Here is an 18,308-nt window from a genome sequence, read left to right as displayed (position 1 = left end):
CTTGAGTAGAGCAACTATATTGGTAGAGTATATACTCCTGAGTCAGATAAACAGTGGACATTAAGGTTACTTTTCTAGTGTAAGGATGCTGTATTTATGGAACACAAAATATCTTTGTTTCCAGATGTAGTAAAGGAGACTCAACAATGCAGAAAAAAGTTTTTGTCCAAAAAAGATGAGTTCTAAGTTGGGTGGCATATTTCAGTTAAAATTTCCATGTAAATGTATAATCAAACTTCAGGGAGCCAGAGATATGTTTATGACCCTGCTAAGTTGGAATCTTTTCTTCTAGATAAGGTACTTCCAGCCTAATGATGTAGTCACTAGTGGGTTGTTTTCTTTTGCAATTATTATAGATTGCTCCTCCTCAGAATGTGATCTGTAAATCAACTTTTCAGTATTATTTCTTTATCTTATATTTCATTGCTGGATTGTAACTGGAGCACATTTTTTTTTCTTGTATTAAGATTGGTTTTTGTTTAATTTTGAAAAGTATAAAAAAAAAAAAAACAGATATCCTTTTTGCTTCTATGTAATTCATGTATATTATAGTACAAAAGTTTACTGTCTCAGTCTCTAGACCAGGGGTGGGCAACTCCCCCCACCCTAGCCCCAACCCATGGCATGCAAAGCTTTCCCTCCTGGCATGCATGCTTCCAAATGCGAGCAAAGTGAAGAATTAAAAAACTTATGAGCCAGCTCTGCTAATGTCCCCGTGCATGAGATTTGTACAGCCAACTGGTGAGTTATGAAATGGCTTACTGTATTGTCCATAGTGAGTGTATTGCAGGTAGTTTAATGGTCTGATAGTTCAATATAATGACCAAAAAATATGTAATATTTTGAACTGTGGCTATCTCTTTAAGTCACGATCAGACATTGTTTCAAGTTTGTGTTTACAAATGGTTACACTGTTTCAGTTTCCAAAGTGACATTCTCTTACATCCTATAATAAACTCCAATGTGATTTGTTGCTCCCGTGTCAGGGGATGGGGAGCACTAAGACACATTGCTGATTGTGATTTACCTACAATTGTCATTAAATTTGATACCATTATTACATATTTTGTTGCATTTTATTTATTACATATTATTACATATATAACATTAAACCTCTGTCTCTGGCATTTTCAGTTTCCCAAGTTCCCATAAACCTTGTTTTATTGTAACTTTTCTTCTTCTTCAATATCAATGTTATAACACCCCTGGTCCATGCGAACCGATATATGTTTCATGAATGTCGGTATAGAAAAGAGTTAAATATTTCTGATCATTATATGAAATATCAGACCATAAAACAAGCTGCAACACACTCTCTATCTTTAATATTATTTGGTGTGTGTTTGCATTTCTTCCTCCATTGAATTCTTCACATATTTCATTACGCTCTGCGGTTGGTACAGAAAGTCCATCACGGCATCTGGTAGCAGGATTTGATCTGGATGGACTTTCTTTCCTAACCGTAGAGCGTAATGAAATATGTGAAGAATTCAATGGAGGATACTCCTGATGCAGATTATGGTTCGAAACTCGCATGTTGGTTTGTTACATCCATGGCGCAAGCACGGATTTATAAATAAGTGATCCAGAAGATGTTTTAAAATAAATGATTTTATTTGCATAATGAAAAATTACAAAAAAAAAAAAAGTGGTTTAATTAGGACCGATGATTACATGTAAAGCTTTTAATGTGATACATTGTAGAGCATTATTATGATGGTCCTTTAATTCTTGGAGTAGTATCAGAAAGAAGATTATTTTATGCTGTTTTGTATGGTTAAGCCATAGTCTTTTGACACTTTCTAACTGTATTTACTGTTTTGTCCTTCAGGAAGGAGCAGCTTTGAGCTGGTTCTCGTTGGGGGGTTATTCTATGGTACTTCGACAGTGCTGTTAGTAACGTTGCCTTTATTTTTGCCTCATTTTTAAAAAGGAAAGTTGCATACAGTGGAAGTCCCTCTCTAGAGATCACTGCAAGCACAGAGTGAGGGGGCAGTATGGAGGAGGCTGGCATAGACGACCTCTGGCTTCAGTATCTTGAGGTGCTGAGAGAAAGGGGAAACTAGCAGTGGCAGCAGAGGCATCAACACCCCCAAGGCACTTAGGGCAAAAAAAACCAAACAAACTGTGGGCATTGGTGTTCAGTTGGGGTAACCCCCAAACATTAGTGTTTTAGGTGCAGAAATGGCTTTGAAAATTGCCCTTGAACGTGTTAACCTAGTATTTTAGTGCAGGATTTACCAACACTTTTCATGAGTTTGTTGTGTCTACATGCTTTATTAGGGGAAGTTTATGTCAGCTTTGCACTGGGCAGCAGCTGATGCTATTTTCTTTGATCTGTAATTAGAAGGGGTAGTAAGATGCCCTCTTGTTCCAGGTAGGATAGTTGCAGGTAAAAGCATGGAAAATGGGGGTTGCAGGCCACCCAGAAACAGAGGTGCAGGTCTTCTCGACAGTGCATGCACAGTAAGGGATCCCAACCCAAGCTGTGTTTTCTGAAACTGAACCAAATGAGGGTCTTGGGCATTGATGAATGTGTTTTCACCAGCGAAGCTGTTATATTTAATCTCACTTGAACTAGAGGAGTCTTGGCTGACAAACTGTTGAGTTTCATAAATTTTCTCGACCTAGAGAGAGAGATTACTGCTGCCAGTCGCATGTTCTTTGCACCAATAAAAAGTTTGGTTAAGCTGGGCCTGATCTGATCTGACTTGCCCAAATAAGCTCGAATCACAGATAAGTTTCAGAGCATTCATTGCAGAAAAGCACACAACTCCTTTGGCTACGAAGTTGTGGATAGTGAAGAAGTTAAAAATGGCCAGTTTTTTGGGATTATATAACTTTAAAAGAATGGTTTTTAGTTCTCTGAAAAAAAGAAAATAGTAGTTTGAGAGTAACATTAGCATTATTATAAATTAAAATGTATTTACAAATTCTTGATTATGAACATCTGGGTGGGCAAAATACAGCTGTTTCCAGGTGGGCCTCGCGTTGACATAAACAGCAGCATTTCCTCTGCAGGAAGCCATGGGAAAAAAAATATCTCCAAAGCAGAGGGCTCTTAGGGTCTTAACTGCATGCGACGCAAGTGTGAGTGCAGTGTCAGGAAAACGTGACCATCCCCAGCTGCGGCCAGCGTGTCTCCTAAGCTGCACCGGGAGAGACTCTGACCATCATGTAGCTGAGTGGTACTGCTGTAGTTGTTTCTTTGTTTGAACTGCATCGGGTGGGTGGGCGGCCGGCCAGCCCCTCCCCCCCCCCCCTTCCCCTGCAACCACAGGGCCCGAGGTAGATTAAAGCAGGAGATGCCTGGAGCAGCAGCAGCACCAGCTGAGTAGAAGGTGGCATAAGGTTCCCCCCCTACCCTGGAACCAGTTCTCCAGCTGTGGCACCCCCAGCACCTTTGTAAAGAAAAAGACACGCAATTAAAGATCAACAAAAAAAATTATATTCATAAACAATAAATAAATACAATTGTGCTGCTTCCTCTTGTCTTACAGCAAACAAAGTGTTTCTGCTCCACGACGGGTTTGAATTTGCTAATAAATGCGTTTGTATTCTTAATACTATTCCAGATATACAGAACACGGAGGAGAAACCTTTCACATCAGGGTTTGGTTTTCTTTCCAGAAGAAGAACTTTGACATTTGCCTTTCGGGGCTGCACCTGGCTGCAAGCTTAAGGTTGGCTGCCTGGAGATGCCGCGAGCTATATTGGGAACAGGAAGAGGAATGATGGCCCCTTGATGAGAGCCAAATGGGAAGGAGTAAGAGCAGAAGCCATGTGTGATGGCTCCCTTTGGAGAGCTCTTTGGGAAAGAGGAATGCAAGAGGTCTTAAAAGGAGCGGCGAAAACTAATAACCTGAGCCTGCTGACCACCCTGGTAATTCACGAGCACTGGTGGTCCCATTTCAGAGTTTCGGGGGTAGTAGTGTGAGACTTTATACTTGATACACAGAATGTATGATGATCGACTCCCACAATGCACTGGGGGCCAGCTGTGCAGGTTCCTTCCATGCTACAGCAACGGCCAAGCCTGACAGTGCACGGGGATCAGAAGGCATAGGCCAGCCCGGTCTCCTGGCACAGTGCATTCCAGTTGGTTTGGTCAACTCTTATCAGCCAGGAAGGGACGACAGGTGCCTACAGTGTGAGCAGAGCCCCAGGTCACTGAGCAACAGGAGCCGCACTCAATTCAAAAGTGTCTCCTACTGTGAAACGCCCAGAAGGGCATGCAGCAGGAGCTGAAGAGCAGGCCTGACTCAACTGTTACTTATGATCTGAAGCCCAAAGGGTGGGGGATTAAAAAAAAAAAAAAAAAGCAAAAATAACCAACAAAATCATTTTGCATTGGCACCAAAATTAAAGTGTGTGCAAAAGCTCACAAGACTTCCACTGCAGTCAAAATGAGCTGTTAAAAAATTCTGCACTAGGCAAAGCCCTGCACATAAACCAACAGTGACTCCTAAAAGGGTACCCGATACTGTGGCAACTTTACCCTGTTCTTAAATCGAGCCCTTCAGTGCCCAAATTGGTGCAGATAGTCCCAGCCTGGCAGGGAGGCTTGGCCTTTACGGAAGGCAGAGGGGAACCCTCCATTTTCCCCATGCTGCAGAGATTAGAGCCCAGCTCCCTGGCGCTTTCACTGCCTGTGGACACTTCCAGGTCATCAGTGAACAGCAGACAGGGCTCAAGCCACAACCTTACTCCTAGTACAGTCAGCAGCTCCCCCCTAATCATGAGCTCAGCCAATCCTCATTTTTTCAAAGGAGTCCACTTTGAAACTATTTAGTGACATCAAAGGGTGCCTTAATGAGAGGGGCAGATTTGGGGAGAGCCTGTCACCTGTACTAGTGCTTTCTAGCAAGCAAGCTGGACTGTGCATCCTAGAGCACACAGAGCAGGAAGTAAAAGACCAAACCTGGCTCAGCCTGCTCCTCCGGACTCCAGAGCCTGATTATTCAGACTTGCCACAGCAGTAAATCCCACCTGAAAGTCAGCAGTGTTTCTGTGCAGGGATCACCATGAAGTGAGCAAATGGCCAAAGCGCAACCCAGGTTTTAATTAAAAAAAAAAAAAAAAAAATTCTGGAAAATAAATACCTTGGTTCAATAAATACAGTATAAAAGTGTCCTGCAGTAGGTGAATGCAGCTGAGAAAGAAGGTAATTCCCGCTGCAAAAGATTTCATAATGGAAAGAGAGGTTCCTGCCCACATGTGCACCCAAAGACAGAATATTAGGGCTGTAACCATGGGCGGTGTCCTTTAAGACCACATAGAATATGAGGGCAGATGAAGGCCAGGAGCAGGACTGTTCCTTCGGATGCAACTGGAGCCAGTGCAGTAGGTGAGGCTTTACTGAGAAGCTGCTGCCCCACCATGCAGCCAGACATGGGAAGGGGGAGGCGGGGTCCACCTCCCACCTCAATGGCCCATGTTTAGGCCTGTGCTGCGTGACTGCCGCTGCACCTCAAGGAGCCAGGGGCAGTGTGACTCTTCGCACCTGCCACAACGACCACATAATCTGCCCACATTACTTCCTGTTGTAGCCTCATAGACCACAGGTGCTCTCTGCCTTTTCTTTCACTTCTTTACAAATAGGGCTACTTTGTGCTTATCCCTAACTTTCTTGCTAGTGTTTTTGTTTTCATTTTGTCTTCCCCTGGCAAACGGTTTCATGCGTCCGTCACCCTTTCTGTGAAGAAATATTTGTAATGTTATTTCTGAGCCCTTATTCTAGAACTTCCTTGTCGCTAAAAATGTTTATTTTCTGTGCATTAGTTATACTTTTGAGGCGTTTGAACGTCTCTCTCATATCCCCTCATCCTCCTCGTCTTTGTTCTTTAATTGGACGTTTCCCCCTGCTCCTTTGGATTCCCCCCCATGTTTTTTTTCTCTGTTTTATATCTCTGACCAACTTCTCCCAGAACTGCAGCACTAGTACTTGTCCAGGAGCCACAAGACAGCGGCTCACTCTGGAGCCCACATAACATGAACCCTAAGTCTGGCCACTAGGTGTCAGTATTGAGCAATAGCTAAGATCCTTCCCTCTAGGGGCTGGACAGCAGTAGCCTACCCTGGGAATTGAACTCAGATCTCTCGTATGGCAGTGTGTAGCGCTACCACTGCGTCATTAGGATGACCCTCCTCTTCTCTAAGGTATACATATTTCAGTTCTTAAGTCTTATTTCTTCTGTTTTTGGTGCAGACCCTGCACCATTTTGGTAGCCCTTCTACTCAGCTTAGAGAAAAGCTGCCAAAATGGTACTAGACGTAACACCATAGCATCCACGGGAGGGGGCTGGCTCCTACATGATGCCACCCTAGTGGCAGCACTAAAGGTAATTGGTGCCTTCTTGTTTTATGAGGCTGGCATCTCAATATACTTGTGAATGCCTAAGCTCAGCAGGAAAGCAGGGCCTTTCTTTGCACAGCACAGATGCAGCACTCCTCCCTTGCCTCTGCTGTCGCGGTTCGTACCGCAGCTCCTGGCTCAGTTTTGAAGTTGCAGGCTCTGCTAATGCGTCTGAACACTCAGCCTGGCCTGCAGTGCAGAGGCTCAGATCCTCATCAGCCAGAATCCAGGGACGCCAACAGCAGCACGTACAGCCCTATTAAGTGCCATATAAAAGAGTCCAGATAAACTCAATTCCTACAGGAAAGAAAGAAGCTCAGCTGAGGACAAAGCAGTGAAGGAATTCCTTCCAGTGAGGGCAGAGAAGCTGAGACTCAGGATGTTAGGACCTTTAACAGCTGCCACGCTTAAACCATGGAAAGATTAATGGACCGGCGCCAACCTCTCACAGACAAAGGCACAGGTACTGAAAGTCAGTCCCTGCAAAGAGAAAGGGAGGGGAGACAGTAGGCGAGGAAGTAGGCGAGGAGGAGGGAAAAGGTTGAGATGAGAGAGTTGCCTCTGCCTTTTGTATCGCTACGAATCCTGCTCCGGCCATCTCCCTACTCTGTTCTGGAATTCTGTAACTGCCCACATTGGTGCAAAGTCCACAGGTATCTTTTATATTAACTTTCAGTCTGAAATTACATGTGAACTTTCACTACTGGCACACATTTACACCTGCTTAGTTTGCTTTAGAAAAATTATATGTGTAATGTCGAAAATTCAAAAGTATGCGTGTAAGTACAAACTCCTCTCCCCATCCTGTGCCCGGCCCCATCTCTCCTGCTGTGGGTAAAGTTTTATGTGTATGGTGGCACTATGTGTCTAAGTTTACCCGCAGCTTCCTAAAAGCCCATACCCTCCCTATCCATCCCCAGCATGCTTGAATTCTGCCATAGTTTTGGTTACTAGCAGGCCTCTTGCAATCGGTGGGGCAAGAAGGCGAATACCCTGGGTGCCAAGCTGGCAGGTGACACAACGTCCCTTTGAGTCAACATGCAAGCCCATAAGGAAAGGAGATGCACCAAAAAGCAACCCCTGCCCAGGAAGTCATGTTGTCCAGTGACTTCACTCTGTTTAAATGGGAATTCCTGACATCCACTACCCTCTGTTTCTCAGGTATAACTTCCAGAGACAAAGCTGCAGCCTAATTCGCTCTTCACTGAGCCCTTTTCAATACTATAACTTCAGGCTTTTCTTGCTGCCTGCAGACTGAGTCTTTTCCAGTATCACAACCTCATTCCCTCCTCATGGCCCCTGGGCTGAACCTGTCCCAGTTCTAAATCCCTGGCTGAACCCTGCCGTTAGTACTATGTCCTTATTCCCTCCTCAGAGCCCTCCCCATTCTACCATCACTGCCTCCAACAAACACCCTTTCTAGTATCCAGAATCCAATAAGTTTTGCACATATCCAGCAACCAATGAGTCCTTTCAATCTCAGCTTTGCACACATCCAAACCGCAGTTCCTTATAGTCCCAGTCATATAAACATTCGCCAACCAGTGACTCCCTATAATCTCAGCTCTGTACACAGCTACCAACCAATGTCTTTATAGCCCAGGCTCAGTGTGATTTCCTGCAAAGACGGACTAACTTCATCGCTTGCCCTCTATACTGAGCGTCTATTTCATCATGGTGGTGACCACCTTCATATCTCACTGTATTTCTTAAATCTTCTTTCATGTGCCACCAAATGTTGTGAGACAGCAGATAACAATAAATTGTTGAGGGCTGATAAGGTGGGGTTGGGAATAGTAAGGAGGGAGTAGGTGGGAGTGAGTAGTGTTTGGGAGAAGGGTGGCTGGAGATAGGTGATAGTGGCTAGAAGATTTGGGTGGGTAGGGGACAGGTGAGAGCAAAGGGGAGCAGGACAGTGGAGAGGGGTGAGCTAACAGGAGATGTAGATAGGGCTTGGGTGAGAGTAGCATGGAGATGAAGGGATGCTGGGAGTGGCCAATATCTAGGGATTGATGGGGGTAGATGAGAGAAGCGAAGAGCCAGAGATGGGTAGCGATTGGGTGAGAGTGGTAGGCAGCTGGTGAAGGATAAATGGGTAAGTGGGATTGGCCTAGAGATGGGGGTAGGTAGTGAGTGGCTGAGAGCAGCTAGGAAATGAGAGTGGGCAAAGGTAGTCATGAGTTGTGGGTTTTTAATGAGTGCATGAAAATAACAATGAGTTGGGGTTTGGATCTAAGCTGGTTAGGGATTTAGTGAAAATGGTCAGGAGCTGGAATGGTTCGGCTCTAACAAGGGAAGATGAGGAGTTGCAGAGGGTAGGAAAGGGGTTGAGTAGGTGATGGGTAAGAATGGTAAGAAGTTGGGGAGTAAGTCACGTATGAGTGTGAATGGTCAGGAGTTGGGATGGAGAGGGGATGAGTGAGAATAGGAGTTGGGAAGGGGTGGGAGTGGCAGTGATTGTCACAGCTTCTCTGCTCTCATTGGTTTTGCTCCTGAATCCACATTCACCGTGCATTCCCATGCTGCAGCTACAAGAAGGTTCATGAGTGGGAGCTTGGCTATCTTCAGGAAAGCACACTCCACAGACCTCTGGGAGGTGTCTGAGTCCAACTTCGATTGAGAATCCCCAGAGAAATTATCAGGAAGCTGCAGCGATGAGGGAACCCTGGGTTCTTCCTTTCCTTCCATCATAGAGTCAAGGTTAAAACGAAGAGACAGTAGGTGCCATGGTGGAGGAGGTCACACTTTGTCATGGAATGCCAAGTTTCTATCAAGGAGACTCCCAGATGGGAGCTCCATTCTGGTTTAGTTTCTGGGATTCGAGTGCCATCTGTCTGCACATGATTGTAGGATCTCCCTGATACCTGTCTGCCAGTCTCTCACCATCTCCACTGGGGTAAGGCCCTCCTGCAACCAAAACACAGTCAGAATATTAGGGGCAGCACTGCAGCCGAGGTCAATGATATGTGAGACATGAGCAGTCCTGCAACCGAGGCTGCTGCTACTTGAGATACTAAGGGATCCATTTTCAGCCACTGTACAGCCAGCAATGTTAGCTGGATAAACTTATCTGGGTAACCTTTTTTGGGATATTCAGTGGTGGGCTCACACCAATAAATGTACCCAGCTACCTTAAAATTAGCTAGATATGTTTATCCAGTTCACTTCAGGATAACCTGGACGATGTTGAAAATCTGTTTTTATCCAGCTAACGTAGCTGGTAAACTGGCTCTGCCCCAGAACATCCGCAAGCCAGCTGAATAACTTTTTAGACAGATAACACATTATCTGGCTAAGCTTAAACTTAGCTGGACAAACAGCACTGAATATCTGCCTCTGAATATAAAATTCTAGGCACACCATAAGAGATTAAGCAAAAACCAGAACTTTACTGAGAAAATATTAATCTGTAGTAGGTATAGGCCACTCTGGTCCTCGAGTGCTGCATTACAATTGTATTTCTGTGTTACCATCATTTCTATAGCGCATACCAGATGTTCGCAGCACTGTACAGAGATAGGAGGTCAGTATTCAGCAGCATGGCAAGCAGACTATTTACAGTATCTAGCTAAAGTCAGCCAAATAACTTATCATGGACAGTCAGCAGAAAGCTGCTAGTTGGGTGATCCACTGAAAATAACTGGATAAAGTTCTAGGTAGCTGGATAAACTTATCCAGCTAACTTTAGGACTAATCTCCAGCATGACCAGACTTAGCTGGATAAGTTATCTGGCTAACTTAAATTGGAGTCATTCCAGGGCAAAGTTATCAGTTAACTTAACTGTCTAAACAGTCGGATGAGTTGAAGGTATGTGTGGAGTAGCAGGAAATTTAAAACCTGCGCTTTATCTAAGTCCTGAACTAAGTTGGACAAACCATCTGAAAATTGTCCCCATAATGGACAATCCTTGCTCCTTGGCGCTTACAATCTAGTCAAAACAGACGGGACACATAACAAATGCAAATCTATATCATCCATATTCCTTGTGGGTATCCTGAACACCAGACCTGTTTGCAGCACTTGAGGACTGGTAATTATCCCGATCTAAATTAACCCTGAGTGCGGATATCCAATATTGTAAGATGAGTGACCAAATATTAAAGCAATTTAAAAATATAAGAGAAGGCTGTGTATGTATGAGTGAATAGCACTGGGCTCAGAATCAGCTTAAGGAGAGTAAACTAAAAGAAAGAAAACAGAATAATTTACTTACTTGATTGAGGCTTAATAAGAAGCTAAAATATGAATGCAGAATGTGTGCTGAGCATTTTCAGGAACCATTACCATCATTGCTACACTAGTCGAAATCAAGCTAGCCAATCTCATGTAAAGGAACACCAGGGAAAGCTAAAATTGCCTGAATCGTCACATGAAGAGGGTAAACGTTTGGAGATATTTATGACTTCTCAAGAAGCTGAAAAGACTACAGAATGATAAAACTCCAGGAGCTGTTGGATTTTTCTGTGAAAAATTTTCAAGTCACTGGGAGAATATTTTCTCAGATTTTTTTAAGCTCTTTTTAGAAAGCTATTGGCCTCAAACTCTCCCAGAAGCTGTGTATAAAGCCGCTACCACATTCGCTCAAAAACAGGCCGATACAGACCCTCTGACAACCAACTCTTCTGCTAATAAGGAGGTGCTAGGGACACGCTATTGTCCTAGCACCTCCTTATTAGTGCCCGGCCTAATTTAATTACAGAATCGCGTGCCCAGGAGAGGTACCTGGGCGTGCATCAGGAGAGCAGGTGCTCAACTCAGAGCGCCGGCTCTCCCGCACCTTCTATTAAATAGTCCTGAAAGAGGGCAAGCCCAACAATTCTTCCTCTTACCCTTCAATATCACTCCTAATTGTTGATTTAAAAAGAATTACAATTTTAGCAGGTGGGCTAGATAAGTCTCCTAAAAATATCCTACATAGAGACCAAACAGATTTTATGTGAGTAGGCATTCTCAGAATAACTCTGCTGCAAAATGAAGACTGTTTGATGCTGATGTCATTAAGACACTTAGATGTCATTTAATTGGCTAGAGGGGATCATCTCACAAAGGTCACCCTGTAGAAGGGATCTGGTTTCTGTTTGTGCAGATGGATGTTTGCTATGTACCCTGTAAGTTCTCTTTCCCACCTTCCTTACTCTCTTCCTCTTCATACCTCCCTCTCTCACTCCAACAATTTCTCCCCTCTTTTCACCACTTCAACTCCTTCAGGTTCTTCTTATTCCCTCATCTCTTCCTTTTCAGTTTCCTCTTCCTCCCTTCCCCTTTCAGGTGGCTTTCCCTCTTCCTCAGTTCAGTTCCGTTCAACATTTTTGTAAGTGATACCGTGGAAGGGCTATTGGCAAAGCCTTTGCCTTTTTGCAGAAGATGCCAAAATCTGCAAGAGGGTTGATATCTTGGGAAAGTGTGGAAAACATGATGAGGGACCTAGTGAAGCTGGAAGGATGGTCTAGAGTCTGCAAGCAAAGAATGAATGCAGGGTCATGCATAGGGAAATACCTGCAATACCTGAATGCAATCCGCTTTGAAGGGTCAAAAAAGCAGAAAGGAAAATTGATTCTTACCTGCTCATTTTAAAATTCTGTAGTACAGCAGATCATTCCAGACCAGTGGGTTTTGTATCCCTACCAGCAGATGGAGTCAGAGAACAAAAACGTTGGACACTGCTACATAAGAGAGAGTGACACCTGCAGTCCGTCAGTAGCAGCCTGTACCCAAGCTTCTGAAACAAAACTTCAACTTCAGCTAATGGCGACCTGGCCCCAAATGTTGGACCCCCTCCCAACTAACCAGAGGTCTAGGTCACCCGAAAACCAAATGAAACATATACCGGTAAGCCACCAGCTCTGCTTTATATAATAGAAAACCAATTATTCAGAATACTAAAAGCTCCACAGACTGTCTTTCGGAGTCAGAACGGGTTGGGCCTCTGGAATGATCTGCTGTATTACAGATAATTAGCAGATAAGAACCAATTTTCCTTTCCTATACATACTCAAGCCACCCTACACAGGGGGAGCCTCAGAAAGACCTGTTCACAGAACGCTCTCACCGAAGGACGCCTCATCCTGCACCCTTACATCTAAAGGATAAAACTTGGTGAAAGTGTGAATGGAAGACCAGACAGCCGCCCTACAAATCTCCTGTGGAGAAAGAAGTTGACACTCCGCCCAGGAGGCCGCCTGTGCTCTTGTGGCGTGGGTTCTTAACCCCAAAGGAGTCTCTCTCTTTAGAAATATATGCGGAAGAGACGGCTTCCCTAATCCATCTAGAAATGGTAGCTTTCGATACTTTGTCTCCCCTCTTGGTCCCAGCAATAAGACAAAGAGATGGTCTGACCATCAAAAGGCATTAGAAACCTCCAAATAGCATAAAAGGACGTGTCATGTGTCCAACAAATGCAGCTCCCTCTCCTGGGGGGAATCTCGGGACCAGTCCAGAAATGCTGGAAGCTCCACCATCTGATTGACATGAAAAGAAGACACCACCTTGGGCACGGAGGATGGTACTGTTCTCAATGACACCCTGTCCCAGAAAATTCGCAGGAAAAGGTCTCTACAGGATAAGGCTTGTAGCTCCAAAATCCTCCTTGCTGAACAGATAGCCACCAGGAACACAGTCTTCAGAGTCAAATCCTTCAATGATGCCCTCCTCAACAGCTCAATCGGAGTTTCGCAGAGAGCACGGAATACCAAATTTAAGCTCCACTCTGGGCACACTTTACACACTGGTGGACACAAATGCTTCACACCTTTAAGAAATCTGATAATATCAGGGTGCACTGCCAGTTTCCGACCCTGAGCATCGTCTCAGAGGGCTCCCAAGGCAGCTACCTGAACTCGAAGTGAATTATTTATTTATAGTTTTTATATACCGGGAGTTCCTGTATACAATACATATCACTCCGGTTCACAGTTAACAGAAGAACTACTGCCGGGGGGCAGTTTACATAGAACAGTTTACATGGAACAGTTTACATTGAACAAGACTTGAAACAAGAAAAAAACACTTGATCTAAATAAATAGGTAAAACCAAAAACTAAGCTCAACTTTAAGTAAATAAATAAGGCAATTAATAGACTAGATTAAATAAAGGCAGAGAAACCATACATTAAAACCAAAGGACAGGGTTTTTTAAATCTTCTAGTTCTTAGTTAAAGGCTTAACCTTTAGCTAACCCTTGCTTCAGGAAGTCTAATATCTGTGACACTGCCACAGCCACAGGGCTCAGCTTCTTCTGCAAACACCACCCTTCGAACATCTTCCAGACCCTGGCATACGCCATAGACGTAGCAGGCCTCCTAGTCTGAAGAAGAGTGGAAATAACAGACTCCAAATAACCTTTCAGGCGCAACCTCTGCCTCTCAAAAGCCAAGCCGCAAGACAGAAGTGATCGTCCCAATCCAAGAATATGGGCCCCTGTTAGAGGAAGCGCAGAAGATGGGCCAGTTATAGAGGGCCATCTTCCGCCAGCCATACCAGATCCACAATCCAGGGACCCCTAGGCCACTCTGGAGCCATGAGCACCACGACCCACAATGCACCTCTATCCGCCTTAGGATGTGGCCTATGAGAGGTCATGGAGGTAAGATGTAATGAAGAATTCCCGTGGGCCATGGACACACCAGAGCATCGAGCCCCACTGATCCGTGTTCCTTCCGTCGACTGAAATACTGATCCATTTTTGAGTTGGTTTGTGTTGCCTTCAGGTCCAACTGCGGAGCACCCCACCTGGCACAAATGTGATTCCACGCCTCAGAAGACAACTCCCACTCTCCGGGGTCCAATTGCTGTCAGTTGAGGGAGTCCACCTGCATGCTCTCCACTCTTGCGACATGGCGAGATCCCTGAGATGAATCTCTGCCCAGGCGAACAAACATCGCGCTTCCAGCATCACTGCAGGGCTCTTTGTTTCCCCCCTGCCTGTTGATGTATGCCACCATGGTCGCGTTGTTGGAAAAGACACGCACCATCCGACCCCTGACCAAGGGCAGGAACACTTGAAGGGCCCGGCGAACCACCCTGGTTTCGAGTCTGTTGATGGACCAAGATTTCTCAGACATTCGCCACAGGCCTTGAGCTGTCTTGTCTTGACACACAGCTCCCATCTGGAGAGGCTGGCATCCGTAGAGATGCCCATCCAAGCCGAGGGAGTCCAGCTCCACCTCCTTCTCTAAGTTGCGATGCGACAGCCACCAAGAGTTCCTTAAGAAGAGGTAATGGTATATGGAACTACTCCAAAACAGGACTCCATCTGGACAACAGTGCACGCTGTAAAGGCCCAAGGGACCAGCTCCAAAGTGGATGCCATGGAGCCCAGGACTTGGAGATAATCCCAGACTGTTGGCACCCCCAGACGAAGAAGGCCTTTCACCTGAGCCTGTAGCTTCTGAATTCTGTTTGTTGCCAGGAAGACCTTGCCATTCAGCATGTCGAATAGCACTCCCAGGTACACCAGGCATTGTGTGGGCATCAACTGGCTCTTCTGCAGATTGATAACCCAACCAAGAGACTGTAATGTGCTCATTGCTCTCTGGAGCAATCTTTCACAGTCCTCCCAAGACTTCGCCCAGATGAGCCAATCGTCCAAATAAGGATGCACCAAGATCACTTCTTTGCGCAGAGCTGCTGCTACTACAACCATTACCTTGGTGAACGTGCTTGGAGCGTGGCCAGACCAAAGGGAAGAGCCCTAAACTAATAATGCTGACCCAGAACCATGAACCTTAGGAATCTTTGATGGTTCTGTCGAATCAGAATGTGCAGATACACCTCCATCAGATCCAAGGACGCCAGAAACTCCCCTTTGTGCACTGCCGCAACCACCATACAAAACGTTTCCATGTGAAACCTGGGCACTTGTAGGCACCGGTTCACCTTCTGCAGGTCAAGGATATGACGAAAGGAGCCTTCCTTCTTGGGAACCACAAAGTATATCAAGTACCGACCCTAGCCCCATTCCACAAGAGGAACCGGACAAATGACGTTTAGATTGAGTAACCACTGGAGCGTCGCCCACATGGCCTCTTGCCTGTCGCAAGAAATCACACGCGACTCTACAAAGGCATCTTGTACTGGACACAAGAAATCTATAGCATAACTGTGCCTGACTACCTCCAGGACCCACCGGTCTGAGGTTACCTTCTCCCACTGCTCATAGAAGCTGGATAATCTATCTCCTACAGCTTCTATGTGGGAGTGGGGGCCTCTGGCCTCATTGGGAAGGCTTACTGCCTCCTGAACCCTGATCTGTACCATCTCTGGACATCCGACAACTTCCACGAAAGGACTACTGATGGCCAGTGCTTTGCTTGCACCCGGGGGAGGGAGGGGGGGGGTGTCAGTTGTCAAACCCGCTGACAGCCACGGGTTCGGAAAACGGCTGCTGGAAAAATTGAGCGTTCATTTTCCAACCCGCGGGCCGATTTTTGTTAAGATTTTTTATTTTTGGGGCCTCCAACTTAATATCGCTATGATATTAAGTCAGAGGGTGTACAGAAAAGCAGTTTTCTGCTTTTCTGTACACTTTCTCGGTGCCGGCCGAAATTAACTCCTGCCTTTGGGAAGGCGTTAATTTCTGAGAGTAAAATGTGAGGCTTGGCTGCACATTTTACTTTCTGTATTGAGCAGGACTAAATAATAGGGTCATCAACATGTATTTGCATGTTGAGTGTGCTATTAATTTTGGGTGGGTTTGGACGTGCGTTTTCGACACGCTATTATTACCCCTTATACAGTAAGGGGTGAGTGTTCTTGTTCATAATGACATAGCTGTATTCTATGAGGGAAAATAATCATAAACACTGCACTCCCCTAGACGCTCACAAACACATGCAGTGTCAAGGTGAGGAGGGAAGGAAGTGAGGTGGAAGGGTAACAGAAGGAGGAGGTCAGGAAGGAGGCGTGATGAGCAGAGGTAAAAAGGATGGATGGAAGGGTCAGGAAAAAGAGGTGATGGGTAGCAGAGACAAGATCAGATGGAAGAGTAACAAAAAGAATTTGAATCAGGAAGGTGGGGTAACGAGTACAAACTCTGTCCTCCTTATCTCTGCTCCCTGACGTCATCATCCATCTCTGATAAGGAGGACAGATGTAAGGGTCAGAGATAAAGCAGAGGTAACTAGGAAGAGTGAGCAATGCAGGGTGAGGTCAGGAAAGAGAGGTGATGGGCAGCAGAGGTAAGAGAGATGGATAGAAGGATGCGAGGCAGAGAGCAAGGTCAGGAGGAGTGGTAGGTATTAGAGATAAGGAGGACACCTGCAAGGGTGACAGAAGGAAGATGGGGTGATGGGGAACAGAGATAGACGAGAGACGACAGACATGGTCACCACGAAGGGGTGTGATGAGAAGCAGACATAAGAAGACACAAAAGGTCGAGAGATGGAGAATGAGGTCAAGGGGCAGAAGTAAGTAGAAAAGATGAAGGGTGACTGATTGGAGAATGAGATCAGGAAGGCGGGTGTTGGGATGCAGAGGAGGCAGATGGAAGAGTGAATAGAAGGTGAATTGAAGAAAGAGGGGTGGTGGTGCAGAAAAGTAAGGACGTGAGTGGAATGGAGGAAGGAGAGGGGAAAAGTGGTAGAGAGCAGAGGTATGAAGGACACATGAAGAAGATATGGAGAAGCACAAGTAGGAAGGAAAAATGGAGTGGTGACAGGTGAAGGAGGAGGGATGATAAGGAAAGGAGGACGAGTTCCCACACGAAAGGGACGCAGGGAGCAGAGGGGAGGAGAAAGGCCTGACCTCGTTTCTGATGGAGAGGTTTGCTCCGTACATAAGCAGCATCTGCATAGCCTTGAAGCGGCCCAGCCGGATGGCATCGTGCATTGGTGTGTCCCCTTCCTGTGAAGGGAAGAATTCAGACATAATGTGGGATATCCAGTCAACCAGGAAATGCTGCCTGTCTTTAAACATTGGATTGTGTTGGTACTTATTGCTAAACAGCTGGGCAGGGACTGATAGATGGGGGGATGGCTACAACAGACTCTTTCCTGGCATATTAGATAGAGGGGCAGGAGATTGTCATGCATCACAATAGAAGCGGGAGGAAGGAGATTCTTCCATGTCATGTAAGGGGGGCATCCAGGAACTATTCCATTGCATGGTGGAGAGAGAAGCAGAGATTATTCCCACACCCTCCTCTGAAACGAAATGGAAATGGTTCCATTTCATGGTAAAGGATTAGGTAGGCAACTTTTCCATGTTGTGGTAAAGGGGAGGGGATGCTCTGTGTCATGGTAGAGGGAAGGCAGTCTCCAGGACACCTTCCTCTCTACACAGGGGAATTCCTCCCTAATCTAATGCGGGGTCACAGTTATACGTTGTGGAGGGATCATGTGACTAGATGTTGGCTCTGGATGTTTTGACAGATCTCAGAATTGTTATTCTATTCTATGTTTCACGGGACATGTATAAGACTGTCCTAAGCCTTAGGAGGACTCTGGCTTGGACTAGGGATGTGAATCGTTTTTTGACGATTTAAAATATCGTCCAATATATTTTAAATCGTCAAAAATCGTTAGAGGCGATATTTAATAGGAATTCCCCCGATTTATCGTCAAAAATCATAAATCGGGGAAGGGGGAGGGCGGGAAAACCGGCACACTAAAACAACCCTAAAACCCACCCCGATCCTTTAAAATAAATCCCCCACCCTCCCGAAGCCCCCCCAAAATGCCTTAAATTACCTGGGGTCCAGTGGGGGGGTGTGTGTCCCGGTGTGATCTTTTACTCTCGGGCCTCCGGTGCGTTGTAGAAATGGCGCCGGCGCTACCTTTGCCCTGTCATATGACAGGGCAACGGTGGCGCCGGCGCCATTTTGTTTTTTTGTCCCCCGACGTCAGGAGAGTAGGAGATCGTTCCCGGACCCCCGCTGGACTTTTGGCCAGCATGGCCAGCGCCATTTTGTACGGCAAAACGATTCGAGTGCAGGAAGTGGCTCCCGGACCCCCCGCT

General features: G+C 45.7%; 1 protein-coding gene across 2 annotated transcripts in view; it reads right to left on the bottom strand.

Moving 5' to 3' along the window:
• Window positions 1-3,425: 3,425 nt before the first annotated feature.
• The window catches only part of ANKRD23 (ankyrin repeat domain 23), a 46,283-nt gene continuing 31,400 nt past the window's right edge, over window positions 3,426-18,308 (bottom strand). For both annotated transcript variants that reach the window (XM_029604305.1, XM_029604304.1), the window contains exons 8-9: window positions 17,097-17,195; window positions 3,426-9,262 (exon numbers count right to left, since the gene is read on the bottom strand). In XM_029604305.1, coding sequence (XP_029460165.1) covers window positions 9,161-9,262; window positions 17,097-17,195 — 201 coding nt within the window. In that variant the 3' untranslated portion in view covers window positions 3,426-9,160. The remainder of the gene's footprint in view (window positions 9,263-17,096; window positions 17,196-18,308) is intronic.

This window comes from Rhinatrema bivittatum, chromosome 5, assembly GCF_901001135.1.
Source record: "Rhinatrema bivittatum chromosome 5, aRhiBiv1.1, whole genome shotgun sequence".
In the NCBI taxonomy this organism is placed as follows: domain Eukaryota; kingdom Metazoa; phylum Chordata; class Amphibia; order Gymnophiona; family Rhinatrematidae; genus Rhinatrema; species Rhinatrema bivittatum.
This window is presented reverse-complemented; position numbering and strand designations above follow the sequence as displayed.